Genomic DNA, 26,012 nt, shown 5'->3' with positions numbered 1-26,012 from the left:
ATGTAATTTTGAAGTAGTGAAATCTCGAACTTCAGTATTTCGAAATTACATAGCCGAAGACACCAAATACTGAAACCCTAAAACCGCGAAATTCAAAATCCCAATGCTACACTACAAATACAGCACACACAAACGCATACACACAACTTCCCCCAACTCAAATATAATATCTTACACTACAGATAAGTAGGAGGGGCAAGCCCCCTGCACCCCCCCCCACTTATATATACTTACTCTGAGACCGCACAATCAGACACACACAAGCAACTCACTCCCACACATTGTACACATCCTCCCACAAACACATCACAGTCAAAACACACACTGACAGACACTAAAGCCCCTAACCAACAGGCATACACATACATACATACCCAAATTCATATCTTACCATTCGCACACCACAACACCAGAAGCACTAATTCAAAATCTCCGTACTTCGGGATTTTGAATTTCGCACTTCTGGTTTACCGGTATTTCAAGACTTCGGTATTTTAATTTTAAAATACTGAAATTCGGAATTTCAGTATTTCGAAATTAAATAGGGATCCCTTGTCAACATATTTAGTACTCAGTCCTGGTATCCAGTTTGTATTACTCAAAGTATAATACTTCCTATTGATTTCCAAACTAACCATGCATAGCATCCGGTCTTTATCTGAAAGTGTATCTATAATTCTTGGCATAGTATAAGTATTTTTCCATAGAATAAGACTGCCCCTTCTCTTAGTCTTAAAACATGAATCAGCCATTCAGTATAGCTATTGAATGAGTATTTTTGCCGATCTTTTTTTAATAGATAAGTTTCCTGTAAAAAGATGATCTGGGCTTTATGCATTTTGATATATTTAAGCAAACCAGCTCTTTTGACATTATTGTTGAAACCATTAACATTTAATGATAAACATTTATAAGCCATTGACTATAATGTGCATGCTATTACTAACTGAAAGACCTTTCTTCCATGTTGACTTGAAATCTATTGAAAACTTACTTACATGGATACATAACGTGTTTTTAGCACTAATTTCAAAAACCCTAAACTATTTACAAACACATACACGAAACATAAAGTTGCTGGTTTAGTTAAAAACTTAACTAAACCATCCATCTACAACCTCTTCAAAACCAAATGACACAAATTATCCATCCGTGCTTAGAATGTAGTATAAAAACAAAAAAGAAAAGCGTTATGAAAGCAACTAAAGAAATCTGAATCCATGAAATATACATTAGAATGAGAGTGTCCAATATATCAGAAGCTATATGAATATGTCACATAAGATAATAGCACCTCTAATATGTAGATATGTCTGAAATACACATCAGATCAAAGTATGTATAAACATTAGAAGCTGAAGGTTAAGAAGATTGTTATTATTTCCAAGACTTTTCAAGAAACATCAGATAATTTAACCATTTTGTCAGTCATCTGTCTAACATTTTTCATGTAAGGATATGTTGAATATATATATATATATATATATATATATATATATATATATATATATATAATACTTATTACAACATAACTATTATATTTTGCAATAATACACATATTACTCATATGTATTAATAATATCTATGTTGACGTCTTTCATCAGAAAGGAGGGAGATAGAGAGAGAGAGAGAGAGAGAGAGAGGAAAAAAAGGGGCCTCACAACCATCTGTTTAGTTACTAAAGGTTTAGTCATTTAACATAAGCCTGATGTTAATATGCATAATGAGTTTTCTAATGCAGCTCCTAGTTCACTTGATGTCATTTATTTACTAATAGTGTCATTGAATCTGCAGAATGTATGTATCTATAAGAGAACATAGGCATTTTCAAATGAGTTAAACACTTTTATCAGAACTAATTATTTGCCATTTAATGTATCTATTGAAGGATAGCAGAATTTCAAGAGAAAATAATTCTAAGTACAACCATTTAACAAGTTCAGAGGGTCAAATGATGTCATCAATGTTGTTTCCCCAAGCTGCAGCTTCATAAACTTGTTAAAAAGTATCTAAATAGGATCATGCACAACAGAAGTTGTCTCTACTGAAGAAAAAAAACATTTTCAGTGGGAAATTCAGATCTTGAAGCTTTTAGAGTTTACAGAAAGCAAAAAAAAAAAAAAAACACTCAAGCTGCCTTGTCAGTGCATGTCATGAATCTCCGCAATGAGAACAATCACACAGACCACCAGTTTCCTCACAAAACATCATCATGAAAAAATTAACCCTTTCATATAAAAACAGTTATTTAGAAGTAACAACAGCTGCCTTAAATCAGAAATCATATTATAACATTTCAATCATTTACTCACCAGTTAACCAGGCCAGAGAGAGAGAGAGAGAGAGAAAGGAACCTAGTGTATACATATATGGGTCGACCTGACATTGCCGACACTCCAGAATGCAGACAACCATATTCGGAATGCCAACAATGTGGAACTGGCATCTCACTATAGTGCAGAATGGAAAGATTTCCATTCCTGCACTGTAGTGTGATTTTGGAGTTGGTATATTAAAGTTATGGGGGGTGTGGGGGGCAGATAGCCCCCCTGTTAGCAGTTGAAAGGAAAGTTTATTTTCCTTTTACATGGTCTACTTACAATGTCGAGATTTTGGATGTCGGTCATATGGTATAGGCCATATGGTTGTCGGCATTCTGAAATTTTGGCATTGTGAAGTAGATCCATATATATATATATATATATATATATATATATATATATATATATATATATATACTGCGGTGGTGGTGGTGCTGCGGTAGCGTTGTCGCCTCATAGCAAGACATTGTCCCATTCGATTCTCAGCTAGAGCGTCTTCTGTGTGGAGGCATACGTGAATGGGGCATGCCTTCGTTGAAGGTTGTGTGTCAGGGCTGGTAACCCAGTACGTAAAAATCCACTACCAATTATTAGCGGACTGGAGTTCCGCTGTGGTGACCCCTAACCAGGAAAAAGCCGAAAGACACAAACAAACAATATATATATATATATATATATATATATATATATACACACAACATATTTAGCTATCTATAAAACACCATTTATGTACTGTATTAATGTTTAAATGTATCTAAACAAAGAGTCTAAAACATCTAGTTAGAAACACTAATTAGAAACACCTTGTTACCCCACCACTGACCCACTAGAAAAAATGCACTTTGGTATTAAGTCAAATTATACTATTACTGAAGAATTGGAAGACATATATCATTTGTAGTTATTTAAAAGGGAAAAGTATGTAAAGTACTTATAATGGGGAAAAGAGAGAAAAGGAACATTGGTAAGAAAATAGAACAGGAAGAAAGAAGAGAGAGAGAGAGAAAATGTTATTTAAATACTTAGTACTATATGTAATTAGAAAAAGTAGATATAGAAAGGAAAAGAGAAAGTTAATAATAAAAATGATTCCCATTACCTTGCAGCATAGAGACTTTCCAGAATTGAATATATTATGATTCATAAAAGAAAGCATTTAAAATTAGAAGGAATTTATTCATTTGTCCTTTCGTTTCTTAGTTTTATTTGCTCCTTCCTTCACAGAGAGTTTTGTTTGCTCCTTCCTTCACAGACCATCCCATTTTTTGTTGCCTGTCTCTTCGAACTCTGGGATGACCATTCCGTTTCTTCTATGTCCGACAGTATTTTTTTTTTTGGATAAATTCTACTGCTTCTTGTAAGGAATCAAAGACCTTCACTCCTTCTGGCAAGATGATGTTTATTCTTGCAGGAAAAAGACTTTGAGCTTTAATATTGTTTTTTTTCAAGGACTTAATTAGAGGAACACACTCCTTTCTTCTGGATATGACTGTAGAGGTGTAGTCATTGTCAAAATGAATAACTTTTTCACCCATCTTGATAGGGGAATTAGTCCAAGCTGATTTCAGCACTAAGTCCTTGCCTTGCGAGGAAATAAATCTAACTATTATAGACCTGGGGTTAGATGAACCAGAAATGAAGCTGGATTTGCCAGGGACTGATGAGCCCTCTCAATTCCAAAAGAGAGGGATTCAGGCATGTTTAGTGCTGATGAAAACCACTTACTGAGGAACTGAATCATGTTAGCACCCTCTTCTTTCTCAGGAATTCCATATATTCTTATGTTATTCCTCCTTGATCTACTTTCAAGGTCTTCCAGTTTCTCAATCAGCCTGGTGTTTTGTTTCAGAAGAAATTCATTGTGATGTTCATTTTCTGTCACTCTAGTATCTAGGTCAGTTATTGTTTCCTCTAAGGCAAGAATCTGTTCATATTGTTTTTTTTTTTCTATTCCATTTAGAAGTTCCAGTTGTTTACTGCATTCTTGTTTGATAATATCCATTTTGTTTTCAGTTTTGTCCATTTTAGTGACAGTTCTTGGATGTTTGTTATTATAAGATGTAGTTCTTTCTTCACTGCACTCTCCTGGTGTGGGTTCTTCACGTTGCTCATGTTTTTAGTGACAGTTCTTGGATGTTTGTTATTATAAGATGTAGTTCTTTCTTCACTGCACTCTCCTGGTGTGGGTTCTTCACGTTGCTCATGTTTTTAGTGACAGTTCTTGGATGTTTGTTATTATAAGATGTAGTTCTTTCTTCACTGCACTCTCCTGGTGTGGGTTCTTCACGTTGCTCATGTTTTTAGTGACAGTTCTTGGATGTTTGTTTTTATAAGATGTAGTTCTTTCTTCACTGCACTCTCCTGGTGTGGGTTCTTCACGTTGCTCATGTTTTTAGTGACAGTTCTTGGATGTTTGTTATTATAAGATGTAGTTCTTTCTTCACTGCACTCTCCTGGTGTGGGTTCTTCACGTTGCTCATGTTTTTAGTGACAGTTCTTGGATGTTTGTTATTATAAGATGTAGTTCTTTCTTCACTGCACTCTCCTGGTGTGGGTTCTTCACGTTGCTCATGTTTTTAGTGACAGTTCTTGGATGTTTGTTATTATAAGATGTAGTTCTTTCTTCACTGCACTCTCCTGGTGTGGGTTCTTCACGTTGCTCATGTTTTTAGTGACAGTTCTTGGATGTTTGTTATTATAAGATGTAGTTCTTTCTTCACTGCACTCTCCTGGTGTGGGTTCTTCACGTTGCTCATGTTTTTAGTGACAGTTCTTGGATGTTTGTTATTATAAGATGTAGTTCTTTCTTCACTGCACTCTCCTGGTGTGGGTTCTTCACGTTGCTCATGTTTTTAGTGACAGTTCCTGGATGTTTGTTGTTATAAGATGTAGTTCTTTCTTCACTGCACTCTCCTGGTGTGGGTTCTTCACGTTGCTCATGTTTTTAGTGACAGTTCTTGGATGTTTGTTATTATAAGATGTAGTTCTTTCTTCACTGCACTCTCCTGGTGTGGGTTCTTCATGTTGCTCATGTTTTTAGTGACAGTTCTTGGATGTTTGTTATTATAAGATGTAGTTCTTTCTTCACTGCACTCTCCTGGTGTGGGTTCTTCACGTTGCTCATGTTTTTAGTGACAGTTCTTGGATGTTTGTTATTATAAGATGTAGTTCTTTCTTCACTGCACTCTCCTGGTGTGGGTTCTTCACGTTGCTCATGTTTTTAGTGACAGTTCTTGGATGTTTGTTATTATAAGATGTAGTTCTTTCTTCACTGCACTCTCCTGGTGTGGGTTCTTCACGTTGCTCATGTTTTTAGTGACAGTTCTTGGATGTTTGTTATTATAAGATGTAGTTCTTTCTTCACTGCACTCTCCTGGTGTGGGTTCTTCACGTTGCTCATGTTTTTAGTGACAGTTCTTGGATGTTTGTTATTATAAGATGTAGTTCTTTCTTCACTGCACTCTCCTGGTGTGGGTTCTTCATGTTGCTCATGTTTTTAGTGACAGTTCCTGGATGTTTGTTGTTATAAGATGTAGTTCTTTCTTCACTGCACTCTCCTGGTCTGGGTTTTTCAAGTTGCTCATCTTGAGCTCTCCAGTAGAAATCTTCTTGACAGGAATAATTAAAAAATTCTCTTGACTATGTATTAATTTTTAGAAAATAATAAAGAGTCTATGTTAATCTAACTTTTAATATACTTTTAGTTAGATTTTTCTAAAAATTAAAGTATATTTCCTGTCAGGATATTAAAATCTAAGCAGAGCTATGGATTTCTGCTGCTATCAGATTGGCATCTTCGCAACCCTCCTAACATTTGATTTTTTGAAAGCCATTTACAAATAACAAATTACCTTGGCAGATACCTGGAGCTTTGATCACTTATAAATTAACATAGTAGAAGTGACCAGACAGATGAAACATTCCCAACAAAGTTTCAATTGTATGAAAAAAGACATTGAAAAGCATTTTTACTAAGGGAAACAAGTCACTTGCACCCCTGTGGAGGGCTTTGCCAGCAGTGGCATGAAAAGAAAAATTCAAAAATTCCAAATCACTGTCAGCTCAAAACTATAAACCAAACTGGTAGTGATTCCCTATCTAAAGTAGCAGTCAGGAAGCTGTATGTCATCAAACAGACACAGCCAGTTTGAACTGTTCCAATTAATAACAGTCCAAGTGTATGAGAATCTATCTGCCCCCTGGTTTCTAGTATCTTCTTTCAGAGCATTGTGTATTATCTCTGGTGTCTATAATGTTTTGTCATACAGTGTATGTATCTGTTCTCTCCCAGGTTTACCCCTCCCTGGCTCACTAACTGAAGGCAATATACATGAGAAACTTCCCCTGCTGTCTTCTACGCTAAAGACACAACTCTCTGCAGAAGAAAACTAACAGCCCTGACCAGAGCGGATTTCGCGTGATTAGATTCTATGAACTAAAACTGTCAGGTTAATAAATTAATATAGTTCACGCTTAAATATTCAATTTAAAATTATTTGCAATTGACCCTTTACTGAACTAACTCCTGAACTGGGTCCATAGCACGGTAAATCCAACCCTGGGTACAACGAAGGAAAATAAAATCAACAATTGGATTTCTGTATTAGATATACCTACAACTTTTTGAGGAATTGTGACTTTTGGGGTGAGGAAATCTTATACTGCTTAATTAGTCTTACCTGGAATAGCTCCACTCTGCTCACCCTCACTCCATTCGGGCTCGCTTCGTGTCTTTCCCTGCCCCCAATTTCCACCCACCCCCAGTACCCTAAATTTATAGGCACCTATTTTTGTATAACCTATCAAACAATCCATCTTACCCCCCTCCCAACTGCCCATACATCTTATCAACTATCTCCTATCTATCCTACTCCACCCACCCCACGTCCTACTTACAAATCATCCAATCTTCTTCTTCTGCCCCTCACCTAACATTTGAAAGCATCTGCCTTATATCCCCTGCTCTCTCACAAGACTATTGCAACCACCTAACCTTTTCCATCACAATGTTATACTACTCTCTACTACCCTTTCTCCTTGTACCGTACGCTCTTACTTTGTATGAGAATCAACAGCTTACTGGATACCAGCCCACTATAGGCCAAACCACACCCTTAGATGAAAAGCTACCCAACTTTAGTCACACCTTGAGCCATGGGCACATCTTTTCATCATTACCACTAGTGCAACACCATAACTCCCATCACATTTGTACCAATAGCAAACTATACTGCAAACTGTTAAATAAACTCAAGAGACTCCTTGCTGAGTATAGACTTAACCTATTACTCAGTGGAGATATTCACCCTAACCAAGACCCTACTTCCCCCTACTCACATCCATCTACCTCTCACCTAAACCACAAAATTGTTATCACCAGACTATCAAACTCCCTCCTGGTATGTCATCTTAATATTAGGAGTATTAACAATAAGGTTCATGAACTGCATGCCCTCCTAACTGTCTATTCTCCCGACATACTATGTTTAACTGAGACCTGGCTAAAACCCTCCACTATGGACAATGAAATCTTACCACCTGGTTATAACATACATAGGCTGGATCATATGTCTAGGAAAGGGGGGGGGGTAGCCGTACTCTACAAATCTGAGCTCACTGTGACAATGGAACCTATACAACCACCACAAACCAACAACTCTGAAATACTAGCCACTCGATTACAACTTAACAAAAATATGAGTATTAATATAATCTGTATCTACATTCCCCCAGGTAACAATGTTGCCACACTTGAGAACACCCTTCACTGGCTATCCTCTCATTTCTCTCAGGAAACACTTGTCCTAGGCAACTTCAATATTGACTGGGCCTCCTGCTCCTCTGAATCCCCCTCCACCCACATAAACCTGCATGCATTTAATCAAACCATAGTCACCCCAACCAGACTGGGTAAACCCACCCAAAAAGATACTATATTAGACTGGATACTCGTAAACAGTAACCCCCAAATGTACACTGCAGGTACCCTCCCTGAGGACCTAAGTGACCACCTCCTCACTTACATAATTAAACACAAAGCCACTACCCCACAACAACCTTTACTCAGAAATGTTAGAAGCAAAAGTAACTTTGACCCTGACAAATTTCAACTAGAACTTAAATCCTGCAACTGGACTAAGCTTAAGTACCTCCCCCTAGAGGTAGCTGTCAACTATTTTAACAATAAATTCCTTGAAATTCTAGATCTACATGCACCTGCTCGCCTAAAGAGAACTAATGGTAAAAAAGTTCCTTGGCTTTCTAAGGAGTCCAGACTAAAAATAACCTGCAGAAATAAACTTTGGGCCACTTGGCGCTTCACTAAAGATCCCCATGATCATAATATATATATAGGCACACTAGGAATGAAACCAAAAGACTTATCCTACTTGATAAAACACAATACTATTGCAGGTTACAGACAAACAATCAGAAAAATCCTCAAACGTTTTGGGCTGGGCTGAACAAGTTACTACATCCACGCAAAACATCCACACCTACCCCCACTGCCACTACTGATAGAACCCCAGAGGAGGTAGCAGATAGTTTCAACCATTTCTTTACAGAAACAATTCAAGCACTAGCCACCCATTTATCTCCTAGCCCCCCTGATACTAATATCCCCACCTCTAATAGTCAACTATCATCCAGCTTTAAGCCTGTCTCTACTTCTTTTATCCGGAGTCTGCTAAATAAATTAAAACCTTCCACACTTGCCGCTGACCAACTCCCAGCTGAGTTCCTTCAAATCTCTGCTGATACCACTGCCTACCCAATTTCCATTCTAATCAACCACACTATATCAGAAGCCTGTATTCCTACCATCTGGAAAACATCCTATGTAATTCCCTTACATAAAGGTGGTTCCTCTACTGAATACTCTAACTACAGACCCATAGCTATACTCTCCCCTCTGGCTAAGATCATAGAGAAATGTATTCATAAACAATTCATGCAATATCTTATTCAGAATCACCTAATAGCTAATACCCAGCATGGTTTCCGCCCTCATCATAGTACCACCTCAGCCCTAATGACATTTACCAACACCATAAACAAGAACCGCAACAACAACCGAACATCCTCTGCCCTCTTCTTGGATCTTTCCAAGGCATTTGATATGGTTGATCACCAACTTCTAATTCGTACCCTGAAAACTTTTTGCCTAGACTCTAATGCCCTCCTTTAGTTCTCATCCTATCTAAAAGAGAGACAACAGGCTGTCCTCTGACAATATAAGCTTTCCAACTACCAAACACTCTTGGAGTACCTCAAGGGTCCATATTAGGTCCACTACTGTTCTCAATCTTTATTAATGACTTGCCCACTGTCACTCATAACATCAGCTGTATCCAATACACTGATGACTCCACCTTGATCTGCTCTGCTACTACTCCCACTGAGTTAGAGACTACATTTACTGCCATAGAAAATTGGCTCTCCAACCATCGGCTTTTACTTAATCCCAAAAAAACTAAATTACTCCTTTTTCCACCTACCCAAAAGTCTGTACCCTTCACCTTTACCATAAATGCAAAAGATGGGACACTTATCTCCCCTGACCCTCACACAAAATTGCTGGGAGTCATTATTAATAATAACTTAAAATTTGACCACTATGTAAATCAAGCCGTCAAGAATATCAATAGGAAAATTGAGTCACTGTATAGAATCAAAGCCTTCCTCACTCCAACAGCCAAGGTGGCCATAGCCCAATCACACCTCCTTTCAAAGCTCTTATATGCATCCCCCCTTCTCATTAAGCTTAATAAAACTAATCTTAACAAACATACAACCTGTTACAATCACATTGCCAGGTTTGTAAAAGGCTTGCCTTTTAGAACCCACCACTGCATCAACAGCTTGGATAGCTGGAACTATCTAATCTTATTCAATATAATGCCCTGATCATGACTAACAAAATCCTCCACAAACCTGAAAATACGCCAGCCCTTAGTAATTTCATCCTCCCCACAACAACCCAAGACTGCTCCATTCCTCAAATAAGCTGCAAATTCAGACTACTAAAATTAACAATGCTGCTGGTATTGCCCTTTTCGCAAACTCAATAGGTCGAATCTGGAATCCACTACCTTCTGAAATAACCCTGCTCCCCTCCCTAGCCCAATTTAAAACTGCAATTAAAAAACACCTGGAATATAATTGACAATGTCATTGTGATAAACCTGGCTAAGCTACTCATTGGAATGTTATTTACTTCTTTACCAGCAACTGTTAAGAGTCTCCTACCTCTTCCAGAGGAGTTTTAAGCTGAAATATAACTCTAGGCTATTATGAACCTGTATACTCATTTCGGTACTCTGTCCCAATGAATTTATAACTATTGTTATTGTTAGCTTTATTTGTGTATTTTTTATCATTATTTTTATCTGCATTGCTTATCCTGGAGCTTTTCTCCCTGGGGCTCCACTGAAAATGGACTATGCTCCAGTCGGACATTCCCAGTCAACAAATGTAAAATAAAATAAAAATAAAAATAAATAAATTGTCAGACACATTTCCTAGTTTCATAAAATATGTATGTGTTACCTTTCTAAAAGGAGGATTACTAACATTTCAACAACATTGTTTTGTTAGAAAAACAAGACTTAACTATAATATAATAAATTATCTGAATAGATAAACAGTGTGAGTTCTCTTCTATAAAAGTAGACAATTTGTTATACATCTATGAGATGAAAAATATATTTAATGATAAAATACAAGATCACTGATTTCCTGAAGTTAATGTGCTAACAAGTTCTACAGCTGAAATGATATAATGTAGACCACACTTAATATTTAATAATACAGCATCTTTATATATAAAAGTCAAATAGAAGCATGAAAAGTGGATTAGTGTTAGTAAAGTTCATGTCTAACTCTTGCAGTTGTAGACCTTTTATTTTTGAGGGATTTCCCTGTCTGATCATATGTCCACTAAAATGAGAAATACATTCTAATAACACTTTGAATGTTGTGTCTATATGCATTAGACTCCCTAATTAAGGATTTATAATTAAATATCTCTTTGATAATAATCTAAGCAAAATATTAAGTTCACTAATTTTAAAATAGAATATATATTGCCATCTCATCTCGAGCAAATCAAATTCTGAGAGAATTAGTAAAAGTAATGTCTTCCGGCTTTTCCCGGTTTAGGGGTCACCACACCGGAACTCCGGTCCACTAATGATTGGCAGTGGATTTTTACGGTGCCGAGTTGCCAGTCCGATGCCCAACCTTCAAAGACTTCAAGTTAGTACTGGTTAAACATGCTAATATTTCCTTATAAAGGCAAAACATTCTGCAGCCGATAGTAGCTATGCATCATTAAGTTGTCCAAATCCAAATGAAAATGAAAATAGTAAACTTCAATTCAAGGCTGACCGTAGATGTAAAGGTCAAACAACTTTATTATTAAAATAAATAAGCGCTTTCTTCCTGATATTCTTTTAAAGGAACTTCATCAGATACATTTCACTTTCCTTCCTGCTATTTATCCAGAAAACCTCATGACATAATTTCCTTTTGATATAAAAAATGCCCAAGAGTGTCATAAAAAATAGATAAAAGGCAAATAAAAAACAATCTAAAAAGTAACACCCTATAAGCTCCCAGGCTTTAAATACCTCATCATGAAGTCAGAAAAATTCAAAATACACTATTTCTTAAAATAGCAATAAAATGCTAGATCATTATATATTTAGTAATATATTCATGCATGTATTATAAATCCATGTGTGTATGTATGTGTATATATATATATATATATATATATATATATATATATATATATATATATATATATATATGCATATACACATGAACAAGGGACTCAAAATTAGTATGTATTAGTATATTTATCAGAAAGTATATATGTACGTATCTATCACTATCCTTAAAACTGCTTTTTGAGCATAAAAACAACAGTAAAACCGTAAACACATAATATTATTGCATCCTCATCTTTTTAATGCCCTCAATTTTAATAAACTGCTGATGGATAGACAATCATTTAACCCTGGCCAATATAAAGAATTAAGGTGCAATTGCCATGTAAGTTCTAATTTCTCCGGTAAATATGGTCAGGCTCCACTCCTATCAGGTAATTTTAGTGAATCCAGCACAATAAACTTAAATTGATGTCCAGGATATAATAAGATATGCTTAGCCAAGGCATTAAAATTGCTGCCATCTCTAATGTTTCTGACATGTTCACCAATCCTGTTCTTTAATCTATGTTCAGTTTTGCCAATGTAGAAACAGGAACAATTCTGACAGAAACTTGGCTAAAGACACATATCAAAAACAATGAAATCCTCCCCAGGCTATAACCTATACAGGTTCAATCATCAAAATAAATGTAGAGGCAGTGTAGCTATAATGTTCAAACAAAACCTAAAACTAGAACTCATCAACACCACACCACTTACATTTCATCATGCTGAAATGCTCCTCTCCAAACTGAACATAGTGGCCATCTATATTCCTCCAGGAGAAAACGGTAACACAGCTGAAGAAATACTTCACTGGCTATCCACAAACTTCCACCAAGAGACCATCATTATGGGTGATGTCAATACTGACTGGTCCACCTATAATTCTAATAATACATTCAATTTTATCAACCTACATTGTTTCTCCCAGTTCACCCAAAACCCCACACGAATAGATAAAAGCTTTAACAGACAGTCCATCCTAGACTGGACTCTCACAAACAAATATAACACACCCCTTCTAACAGGTTCCCTCCCCAATACCATGAGTGACACCTACCCACATACCTAATCAGAAACAAACTCACACTACCCAAACAAGTAGTGTATAGGCTAATCTGCAACAAGAAGAAATTTAACACCCACACCTTTAACGCCCTCCTCCAACAAATTAACTGGTCCCCCCCATAACTCTAGACGATGCACTGCAACACTTTAACACCACTTTCCTTAATGTACTTAACAGCCTAGCTCCCTGCAGAACAGCTAGAATAAAAAATCATCACACCCCCTAGCTAACAAAAAACACCAAAGACCTGGTAAAAAAAAGTTAAAGGGCATGCGCTCACTGGTTAACTAACAAAAACAATGACAACCTACTATTATTTAAACAATTTAGGAACAAAGCCAAAACCCAAATAAAAGCTGACAAAAAAAGTACTACACCACCGTTCACCAAAAAAATAAATAAATAACCCCAAAAAGTTCTGGGCCACCATAAACAAACTCCTACAACCTGGTAATGCTTCCACCCCCAATCCCACTACACCCACCTCAAATGACAACACAATTCAACCCCTTTTTTCATACACACAATACACTCACTCATTAACTATGACCAAAACTACAGTCCCAATAGCCAACAGTAACAGTACTAACCCCTTCACCTTTAACCCTATCCCAATGCACACCATCAAAAAACTACTCAGTAAGCCCAACTCCAGTAGCCTAGCTGCTAACAACCTCCCATCAAAATTCCTCAAATCTGCCTCCACTGTCATAGCCTACCCCATCTCCACCCTCATCAACTGGTCTATCACCAAAAAATACATCCCACTACTCTGGAAATTCTCCTACATCACTCCCTTGCATAAAGGTGGCAACTCTACCAAACTTACAAACTACAGACCCATCACAATTCTTTTACCCCTATCAAAAATACTTGAAAAATGTATTCATTCCCAGCTCCTAAACTACCTTCTCTCTAACAACTTCCTATGTAACACACAAAAAGGTTTCCACCCCCACCATAGCAGCACAACCACCCTCTTAAGCTTCACCAACACAATAAATAAACATAGAAATCATAATAAATGTATCTCTTCCATTTTTCTAGACCTCTCAAAGGCCTTCAACATAGTTTCACACCAGAAATTACTGTCAGAACTGACCACACTAAATCTCAGCCATTCCTCTCTAGCCTGGTTCCATAGCTATTTAACCAAACATCAACAACTAGTTAGATAGCAACAGGAGCTATCATCTCTGCTTCCCATCAATATAGGAGTTCCACAAGGCTCCATACTAGGCCCCTTGCTCTTCACCGTTTTTACAAACCAGTTCCATAAAGCCACTCTCTTGGCTCAGTCATCTTAATATGCAGATGACTTGACCCTCATATACACTGTACCCTCTCTAACACAACTACAAGCTACAACACAACAGTGCTTACTAGAGGTAGAAGCTTAAAGTCACTGAAATACCACTCACAAACAAAGCAGCAAAGATGAGGTGAAACCAGCCTGGATTAAAACAGCAAATAAAACATTTAATGAAAATGTCAAAAGTTGAGCGCTTTCACTCGCATCACACGAGCTTCTTCAGAACAAATAACCATTCTAATCTACCCATATAAATATCAAAAAATCTTAAAATTGGCGCCAAAACTGAGTATAAGTCTTAAAGCTATATACCCTGTCATAGCATGAATATGTTAAAACAAATACTATCCTGTATAATACTGTGAATGCAATAAATATAACGTATACATAGATATCAAAAAATAAAGAAGTGCTATGTATCAAAATGTTATGCACCACAATATTATTACATAAATGGAAATTTATCTCAACATTAGCTTTTCAGCATTAATACAGGTTTCACAGAGATGTAATCGTTAATACCTGGTGCAGTCATAGCATCAGTGAATAGCTGCCACCAGTATTCCCTATATGCAAGCAAGTTTTTAATATTTCCACCTCTGGGATCTACTGCAATGATATCCAAAATAGCAAATTTAAAATAATGTTCCAGTCCTTCTTTGTTAATATGCCTAAATAATGCATTTGTCATGTCCTTTGTTTTAATACTATAGTTGTGAGCATATATTCTCTTTCTAAACTGTCTTTGAGTTCTCCCAATGTAGTACGCAGGACATGTCATGCATTTGGCCATATATATAAGCATATTAGTTCTACAATTCCCTTTCTTAAATTTAACAGTGGTCTTGTTAATATTGTCCAAGATTAGCCAATTAACTTCCAATATATCCTTACACTGATTACAGGCCCCACACTTCCTAGTGCATGAATCTACTGATGTATGAGTCCTAGCTCTGTTTTCAAAATAATATTTTAGACTCTTGCCCATTTTATGGACAATATAAGGTCTTTCACCTATAATATTAATAATGTCCTGCTCAGAAAAACATAAGTCCCAGTACTTGGTCATAATGTTTTTAATGTGTTTTGTGTGCGGACCAAATTCTAAAATACATGCCCTTTTGAACTTGGTGTTATCTGTACTTGTCGGGTCTTTGGTGTATATCCCAACATCAGTGTTACTATTTGTTCCTAACAATGGGGTATACTTAGTACCCCAATGTTCTAAAACATATTGACTAATGTTCAGCAGCATTTTATCATCATATCCTCTCTCCAGGAATAGCCTGGTAATGAATCTCACCTCTTCAGTCATATCAGTATAGTCTGATGTCATCCTTAATGCTCGTACTAACTGCCCTTTGAAAATATTATTTTTCATTTTGTAAGGGTGATTACTACTAAACTCCAAATACGAGTTCGTAAAGGTGCTTTTTCTGTGTATCCTAGATTTAAAGCTACTGCCATCATACGTTATTAATGTGTCTAAATAAGCTGTCCCAGTGTGGTTGTATTCATACGTAAATTTCAGATAACTTGTACTATAATTCTAGTAGGTAACGAACTCATTAAATGAATTGCTGTTCCCGTTCCACAAAATATAGATGTCATCTAGGTACCGGGAATAGTACACGATATTGTCAGAGTACTTACTACGTATTATGAAACCCGATAAGGGAGGAGGAATTGTACTTTATGATGCTTTTCTTTACAGTGCCAAGTTACATAATATTTTACACAACTCAGGCAACTATGTAACAGTAACAACTAATGAAGTAAACACAGCATATAGGAGGATAGACATGTATTTGGAAGATTTTTTGACGGAACAGAGAATTTCTGAAGATCTTTACCAATACATGTCGGTTGAATATCCCTATATGGCCACGATTGTTGGCATTCCTAAAGTACATAAAAACATCTCTGAGCCTCCTTTGCGCCCCATTATCTCTGGAAGTAGATCAAAAACTTTTCCCATAGGAGTAGTTATTGATACCATGTTAAAACTTATTTATTCTGACATCAAACATTTAGTGAAAGATTCCTGGGTTTTCCTTAAAATTTTTCCTTAAAAATTTTCCTACCCACACTTCTTGTAAAGATCTACTTTTGACTTCTATTGATGTAGTGAACTTATTTTCTTGTATTCCTCACAATGAAGGGATTACTGCTTTTACCAACAGTATGATCAAACATAGCAAGCTGAGTCGGGAAAAGATACGGCTGCTGTCTGAGTTAATGAGTATAGTACTCGATCACAATTACATCTTTTTTGAGGGAGAGATGTTTAGACAAACCCAAGGTGTGGCAATGGGGGCAGCTTGTGCCCCCATTTATGCCAATTTAGTGTTACTAGATTGGGAAGAGACCTACGTGTTTGGTAGTAAGTACTCTGACAATATCGTGTACTATTCCCGGTACCTAGATGACATCTATATTTTGTGGAACGGGAACAGCAATTCATTTAATGAGTTCGTTACCTACTTGAATTATAGTACAAGTTATCTGAAATTTACCTGTGAATACAACCACACTGGGACAGCTTATTTAGACACATTAATAACGTATGATGGCAGTAGCTTTAAATCTAGGATACACAGAAAAAGCACCTTTACGAACTCGTATTTGGAGTTTAGTAGTAATCACCCTTACAAAATGAAAAATAATATTTTCAAAGGGCAGTTAGTACGAGCATTAAGGATGACATCAGACTATACTGATATGACTGAAGAGGTGAGATTCATTACCAGGCTATTCCTGGAGAGAGGATATGACGATAAAATGCTGCTGAACATTAGTCAATACGTTTTAGAACATTGGGGTACTAAGTATACCCCATTGTTAGGAACAAACAGTAACACTGATGTTGGGATATACACCAAAGACCCGACAAGTACAGATAACACCAAGTTCAAAAGGGCATGTATTTTAGAATTTGGTCCGCACACAAAACACATTAAAAACATTATGACCAAGTACTGGGATTTATGTTTTTCTGAGCAGGACATTATTAATATTATAGATGAAAGACCTTATATTGTCCATAAAATGGGCAAGAGTCTAAAATATTATTTTGAAAACAGAGCTAGGACTCATACATCAGTAGATTCATGCACTAGGAAGTGTGGGGCCTGTAATCAGTGTAAGGATATATTGGAAGTTAATTGGCTAATCTTGGACAATATTAATAAGACCACTGTTAAATTTAAGAAAGGGAATTGTAGAACTAATATGCTTATATATATGGCCAAATGCATGACATGTCCTGCGTACTACATTGGGAGAACTCAAAGACAGTTTAAAAAGAGAATATATGCTCACAACTATAGTATTAAAACAAAGGACATGACAAATGCATTATTTAGGCATATTAATAAAGAAGGACTGGAACATTATTTTAAATTTGCTATTTTGGATATCATTGCAGTAGATCCCAGAGGTGGAAATATTAAAAACTTGCTTGCATATAGGGAATACTGGTGGCAGCTATTCACTGATGCTATGACTGCACCAGGTATTAACGATTACATCTCTGTGAAACCTGTATTAATGCTGAAAAGCTAATGTTGAGATACATTTCCATTTATATAATATTATTGTGGTGCATAACATTTTGATACATAGCATTTCTTTATTTTTTGATATCTATGTAATTGTTATATTTATTGCATTCACAGTATTATACAGGATAATATTTGTTTTAACGTATTCATGCTATGACAGGGTATATAGCTTTAAGACTTATACTCAGTTTTGGCGCCAATTTTAAGATTTTTTGATATTTATATGGGTAGACCAGAATGGTTATTTGTTCTGAAGAAGCTCGTGTGATGCGAGTGAAAGCGCTCAACTTTTGACATTTTCATTAAATGTTTTATTTGCTGTTTTAATCCAGGCTGGTTTCGCCTCATCTTTGCTGCTTTGTTTGTGAGTGGTATTTCAGTGACTTTTTACTTCTGTTTGTGGACATTTAGTACGTATCTACAAGAGGTAGAAGCTTGGCTAACTAACACTAACCTTATACATGAATCCAAATAAGACCAAGCTGATGCTCTTTCTCCCCAACAAGACACCCAGTCCCACACCCACTACCATAGCTCCCACCTCACAAACCAAACAACTAGGTGCCACAATTGGGTCTATATCACATAGTCAAAGTCTTATAACTTCAAACACGTAATGTTCGAACCATTATGTTCGAAGTTACAAAACTTCGACTATGTATAAAAAAAATAAAAAAAACAAAAAACAACGGAAAACAAAATAAACTCCAAGATCGAACCCCATTGAACAAAATGGACCTCGACTTATGGAGATTTCCATTGAAATGCTCAAACTTTTACAAATTCAAACTTATGGTCTCGACCATATGAGGTTCAAACTTGTAAAAGTTCGACTACATGTTAGGAGCCTGCAACAACTGACATGTATAAAAAAAATAAAAAAACAAAAAACAACGGAGCAAGTTAAAATTTGACCTATACCTATCTCAAAATATAAAAAAAACACATATCAAACTAGGCTCTCCCTAGCGAATCAAACCTTTCCGAACAAGCCAATCTAGACTAAACATCGTTAGGGCTCACCTGCTATCCACTCTTCTCTACACTGCTCTAATCTTTACCAACCTTAACAAAAGTGACATTGCTAAACTTGAGTCATGCTACAACAAAATAGCCAAGTTTGCCACAAGCTCCCCACATTGAAAATCACTGCTCTGTTCTATGTCAAATAAACTGGCTAGTACTCTCACAACAAATAACCTATACCCAATTCATCTTCACCCACCAACTAATATACCAACCAAATAAAACCCCAGCTCTACAACAAATACTCCAACCCTATACCAACAGATCTCAACTCCAATCCTCAGACAAAAACACTCCTCCAAGTATCCAAAAGCAACAACAAGAACACCCTTTACTTCCACCACATTTCCAAACTTTGGAATTCAACTCCCCAACACATCCTTAATGCTACTAACCTACAAAAATTCAAAGAATTGCTCAAAGATCACCTCACTAGCTAATGGCTCTGCTCCTGTACCAGGCCAGCCCAGGCTAACAGTACGCAACCCACAACATCCTTCCTCCCCAGTGACAATAGGCATCACCCAGACTCATCTCCCTCTTTTTTACCATCACCCACATATGCCCCCTTTTTAACCTCGAGCAGCAGAGCTAACAGCACCTACCAGCTATTTAGACTAATAAAACAACAACTACTATGTTCATTGTCCATTACTCTATGTTGTTGCCACACCTATGCTGACTTTAAGGTCTACACCTGCCATGTAAAAAAAAAAATCTTATATAACTTTATGCAAAAATAACTGTCTTATACCTTTGTTAAGTGCTTATTGTATATTCTGATGTACAATTATTTTATCTGTCTTATATACTTCTGTTGAACCTTTGTAAAATATACACTGTAACTTTTTTGGAACTTTTCACCCCGGGCCTTCACTGAAAATGGGCTTCCACCCAGTCGGACTATTCAGGTCAACAAATGTAAAATAAATAAATAAATAAATATTTTGATGCCACTGCTTTCACAGTTGAAGGTGAGGACAAGAACAGATTATTAGAGAAGCTGGCCATCTCGGAGCTTCAGAAGATGTTTGCTCTTTCACTCACCACCCTTGTTTGATTGATATGCAGACTGTTGCTGCTGGTCCATTAGTACCAATGGAGAGAGAGAGAGAGAGAGAGAGAGACATGCATACTTGCACACATTTCCCTAAAGTTGATTATGGTGAGACCAGAGCAAAGCTGAGCATACATCTTGACCTGCATGATGTATGCTATTCATTTTTTTTCCGCATCCAGCTGACAGCAGTTTAGGACAGAGTACTATCATCCTCCTTCAGGCTACAGCATGGAGAAGCTGCCTTAGCCATTCACTCCATCCTACCCTTATCTGGCTGCTCCGGCACCTTAGCCATTAACCACCCATGGTCATCTGAGCCATAGTCACAGCTTTATGCTTCTACACCATGAGACACCTTAATAGAGTCATTCATTTTGCTGCAATATTTAAGAAACAGACATAATTAAATATTGCTTTGTCTATTTTAATGTAAAAGAATAATCACATACCTTCAGGGTTTGTAAAGTCTCGGAATGTAGGCAACGAAACAACAGTATGAGAGATTGTATGAACTGGGTTTGATATACACGTCATGTCATTTCCTCGACAATACTTAGTACAGCGAACAGTCTCCACTCTTTCACCTCTAAACATTAGAATATTTGATGATTAATTTTATGTAGAATGCATATTCAGATTAAGTCACAGCTTATCCAAAATTCTTTTGCAGGCATATTCTTTTAAGAAATTAAATGAAATGAACCATTAAGTAAATCAACCACAAAATAAAGAAGCAATTAGTATTAATTTACTATAATCCTTTCTAAAAATATTTTGTATTTTATTTCTATAAGCTATTATTGGTAGAGAATCCAATGGCAGTCATTTTATAAGGAAGTAAACAGAAAATTATGTAAAAATATACATCAAATTGGCTTATATTAAAAAAGGCAAATAGAACATGACTGAATGTTATGAATGGAATGGAAAAGTGCTGTCTCATTTAATTCTTTATTTGATTTTGCTGTCCTTTGTTAATGACATGTATTCTGTTTATACATTTACCTGGGTGACATGAGATGCTATTCATATCAAGTCAAAAAAATGTCACCGTGCTTTCAAAAAGATTCCCTCCATGGAGAATATCGCACCTTCTTATTATCTCAATTTCTGTGTAGTAAAATTATGCTTATAAGATACTTAAAAGTAAGTTGAGTCCATGTCTAATACAGACTCTGAGAAATGTTTTGAGAACTGTTGTTTATATTGTGGAAGAAACTGATGCTTTTATCAATGACAAATTTCATTATGCAGCATGATATAATGATTCCAAACCATAAAGGAGTTTTGGAGAATTTACTCATATACCAGTGGTAGCCTATACAAATGCAAGTTTTATAACTCTAAGTAGTTATGACTTACAGTGCACACAGTGGATCATCTTCAGTGATTTCTGTAAACAAAATGGACTTAAAAATAGGTAAGAACAAAATAACCTTCTTGTGATGCATCTATGTTCGCATTAATCTCACATCTCAAGATAGTAATAAATCTGGAGCCAGCCAGGATTGATATAGTTTTACAGACCCTCTGAGCAGCCTTGACAGTGTGACTTACTAAACCAGTAAATAAAATTAGCTGCCCCAGTTATGGAGATCTATGCTACATACCATAGGGATGAATTTATTAATTCTCATCCAGTAATCAAGACTGGTTTTAAAGCTGGCTAGTCTAATGCAGTACTTGATATTTAAAATATTAGTTTCTATAGTCACAGGTTCCATTGGATCAAGTATCTGTCCTGCCAGCAGGATCTGTTTATCTTATAATGAAGACTGAAACCTTTCAATTAGGCATTCATGATAGCACCACCTTTCTGGAGGTAGAGAACAACAACTAAAGTGGGATGGCTAAGCATATACTGTACAGAAGAACAAGGCTCTCTATTCGACCTTACCAGCCAATCAGTAAAACAGTTCACGGTACCTATCCAGGCATGTCCAAAGGGCAGTTTCAGGTGTACTCTCCAGTCCAACTGGTGAATCTAGACATTTTGAGGCAATGTTACAACTACCTCATGTACACAGACAACCCTCTCCTCCTACCACCAAACACTAATACATGTGAGAGATGCAATTATACAGCCAAATTGGAGGCTAAGCTCTCTCAACCCAAGACTGGATCAGACAGTCAAGAGGAGAAGGGAAATACTTGCATCACACCACCAGTCTCACATAGACCCATTAAACCAGCACAGGCAAAAAACACATATAAATACATGAAAACATACTCGGAGGCTCTAAATAAAAATCTGCAAAAGCAACAGAGACCTCCAAAGCAGATATCCACGCAAGCTTCACCCGCCAACACAAACTATGAAACACATAATACACAAAACCAGTGTGCCACGCAATCACAGCCCTTAAGGCAAAATAACATACCTAACACACTAGTAATAGGTGACTCTATAGTCAGGCACAATGACGTCCCACTCACTAGGCTGAACAAGGAGAAGGTTACTGTTAGCTGCCTGTCGGGTGCCAGGATCTGCCACATAACATAAGCATTCAGGTCATTCCAGAACAAGTACAAATACAGCTCTATCATTGTCCATGTTGGTGTGAATGACCTGAGCCGTACCTCCCTGGACTACATGAAAAGAGACATGGAAGAGCTCTCTGATCATGTAGCCCAGGCCGGAATGACCCTGACCCTGACTAGCATCCTGCCCTCACCAAGAATGATACCACAGTATAAAGAAAAAATAATCAATTTCAACAATTGGCTAAGTTTCTGGTGTCATTCAAAGGGGATCCAGTGTCTGTCCGCCTGGGATGACATACTCGAAAAGCCACGCTGCTTCACTAGAGTCAGCTTGCACCTGTCACCCTTAGGCTTTCGAATACTGGCCAAGGCTCTTGCCACCCCCATAGTGCCTTTTTTTAGGCAAGGCTCAAAAGACAAACCCACCACCATAAATACACAAGTAACAAAAAACTGAGGGTAATGCTAGTCAATGCCAGAAGTCTAAACCTCATAATGCACGCACTCGAGTTACTCCTCAGTATGGAGAAAATCGATATATGTGCAGTAACAAAAACCTGGTTTAAGGCTCCAGAGAGCACCCCAGCACTACCAGACTACTACTCATACCATATATTTTGGCCACAGAACCCAGACTGAAATACAAAAGGTGGAGGCATATCCATATTCATCAAGGATACCCACACCTCCAGGTTAGTGGCACAGCACGATGCTTCAGAGATCATCCACGTGCAACTAACAATGGGGAAAACTGCAATTCAAATTGTAGCTTTCTACAGATCACCCACCATGTCCCAGGATCCCTTTCCATGTTTCTGGAAACACTGGGAAACATAAAGGTCCTACCAAAGACCATAATATTTGGTGATTCCAATTACCCAAACATTAACTGGGAGAACTACTCAAGTAATAACTCCCTTGCCCAACATTTCCTAGAATTTATAAACTCAAACACCCTGGATCAACTGTCCCACCAGTGGTGACAACATATTGGACCTGGTCATCAACAACATGGGCGACCGGTGTTCCACACCGGAGGTCAACCCCTCGCTGGTTAGATCTGACCATAAACAAATCACTCTGGATATCCACATTCCGCCCCCACCCCCGGTCAAGGAAACCACCATGAAAAACTTTTCAAAAGCAAACTTCACGTTACTTAAGACCGAGGTGGAAAGTTTCAAAGTCCCCATGCTAAAGGAAAGCACTGTCCAAGCTGCAAAATCCTTTACTAATGCATTCTATGGGCACCTACAAGAATGCATGGATCGTGCTATCCCAAGCAAAACCAAGACTCACCACTCCAAGAAAAGGAAACCAGTCTGGTGGACCCCTGCCATAAACAAGCTATACAACAGAAGGAGGAAACTAGTACAGAAAAGAGCAAAATCCCAAGAATGGAAGACATCCCTGATCAGTATCAGCAAGAAACTACGATCCCTCATAAAATCATCCAAGGCTAGCTTCGAAAGAAAAATTGCCAAGGACTCCAAAGATAACCACAAGGCATTCTTTAGCTATATCAAGAATCTAAGTGGCAATGCTCAGATCTGCTCAGAGTTAGTGCAGAATGACACAAAATACACTGAACCGACCGATATCGCCAACATCCTGGCAGACAGGATAAGTGCAAACTTCACCCCCTCTCACCCCCAAAAGGGCCCATAACCATACCAGAAGAATGTAGAGCCCCTGAAATCACAGACAGGTTAAAACAGACCTCTCCAAAGCCAAAGACACAGCATCAATGGGACCGGATGGTGTCCCAAGCTGCATCCTACATGAGCTCAAAGATGAACTAACCCCTCACCTAAAAACACTGTTCACACTCAGCCTCTCTACAGGATACATGCCCATAGAGTGGCACACAGCAATGGTTATTCTGCTCCAAAAAAGGTGGAAAGACAACAGACCCGGGAAGTATTGCCCTATAAGCCTGACTAGCTTGGTCTGCAAGGCTATGGAGCGCATCATCATGGAACTCGTTAACAGAGACATTGGGAACCTCCAAACACTGGATCCTACCCAGTTCGGCTTTGTTAAGGGCAGATCATGCCTCCTAAACCTGGTGGACTTCTTTGAGACAGTTACCAAGGCTATAGACGAGGGAAAGGTGGTACACACAGTCTACCTAGACCTCGCAAAGGCCTTTGACACCATTCCCCATTCTGGTATTATAGACAAGCTCAGCAGCCTGAAAATAAACCCCTATGTCACAAGATGGGTTGCCAACTGGCTCACGGACAGAACCCACATGGTGAGAGTTGCAGGAGCTAGGTCCGACTATAAACCGGTTACAAGTGGCGTTCCCCAGGGCTCAGTCCTAGGACCCCTCCTGTTCGGCATATACTTCTCAGAGGTACAGGCAGGCACAGGAGGACTATGGCTGACCAAGTTCGCAGATGACTGCAAACTAGGAGCTATAATTGACTCTCCAGCTGACACAGACATCCTTCAAAAAGGTCTCACTGAGACGGATAACTGGTGTCAAAATCATGGTCTCAAGCTAAATGCCAAAAAGTGCATAGTCATTCCCTTTGGAAAAAACAAAGTACCCATGAACTACCACATAGGTGGTAGTCCCCTAAATACGGAAGACATAATAAGGGTTCTGGGGACCCAAGTAGATAGCAATCTCTCCTTTGATAATCACATTGTCAAAGTGGTTAGAAAATCCTTCTATGTGGCCCACCTAATCACAAAAGGGTTCGCATCCAGATCAAAAGAGGTCATTGTGCCCCGCTACTCATCACTCATCAGACCCATTGTAGAGTACAATGCCCCGTTTGGGATGTACCTTACAAGACACCTGCAACAGCTGGAAAGACCACAGACGTGCCTCACCGAGAGGATCACTGGCCTCAAACAGATGCCCTATGCAACTCGACTGAAGAAACTCCAGCTGCATTCGGTTGCATACCGCCTACTCAGAGGTGATCTCTGCCTGACATACAAGGCCATGTCTAACCCAGAATTGATGGACATGCTCCACCTAAAGAAAACCATATCCTGGACTGCACCTTCAGCTAGACCATTAGACTGGGGATACCCAGGACTGTTAGTAACATGAAGTAATTAGTAACAAATCCCATTCAAATTTCTGTAACAACTGACTAGTAAATTGAGTACCATTGTCAGATATAACTTTATGTGGACTACCATGGACTGAGAAATGACATTTCAACTTAATTATAACAGTAGTAAATGTTAGGTTAGGTGGTAAGTCAATCTCAAACCAGTTTGAATAAGAGTCTACCAATACTAAGTAGTATTGATTGTTCCACTTGAAGATATGAGTAGCTACTGTCGACCTAGGTAATACAAGGACTCGACTTAGCTGAAGTGGTTCTCTTTGCAGATATGGCTTAGTACTACTGCATACAGAACAAGAGGAAAGTACTTTTTCAATGTCTCTCAGTAATGACAGCCAAAATACTAGTTCTCTAGCTCTTAAATTA

General features: G+C 37.7%; 1 protein-coding gene across 1 annotated transcript in view; it reads right to left on the bottom strand.

The window, feature by feature from the left end:
* FBLN1 (fibulin 1) overlaps positions 1–26,012 on the bottom strand; it is a gene marked incomplete in the record, with an annotated part of 2,573,942 nt that overhangs the window by 1,049,263 nt on the left and 1,498,667 nt on the right. Inside the window, 1 exon segment of the mRNA XM_044088093.1 lies at positions 20,520–20,656. Coding sequence (XP_043944028.1) covers positions 20,520–20,656 — 137 coding nt within the window.

The sequence above is a fragment of the Protopterus annectens genome, chromosome 11.part0, assembly GCF_019279795.1.
Source record: "Protopterus annectens isolate FY-2018-M chromosome 11.part0, PAN1.0, whole genome shotgun sequence".
NCBI lineage: Eukaryota > Metazoa > Chordata > Ceratodontiformes > Protopteridae > Protopterus > Protopterus annectens.
This window is presented reverse-complemented; position numbering and strand designations above follow the sequence as displayed.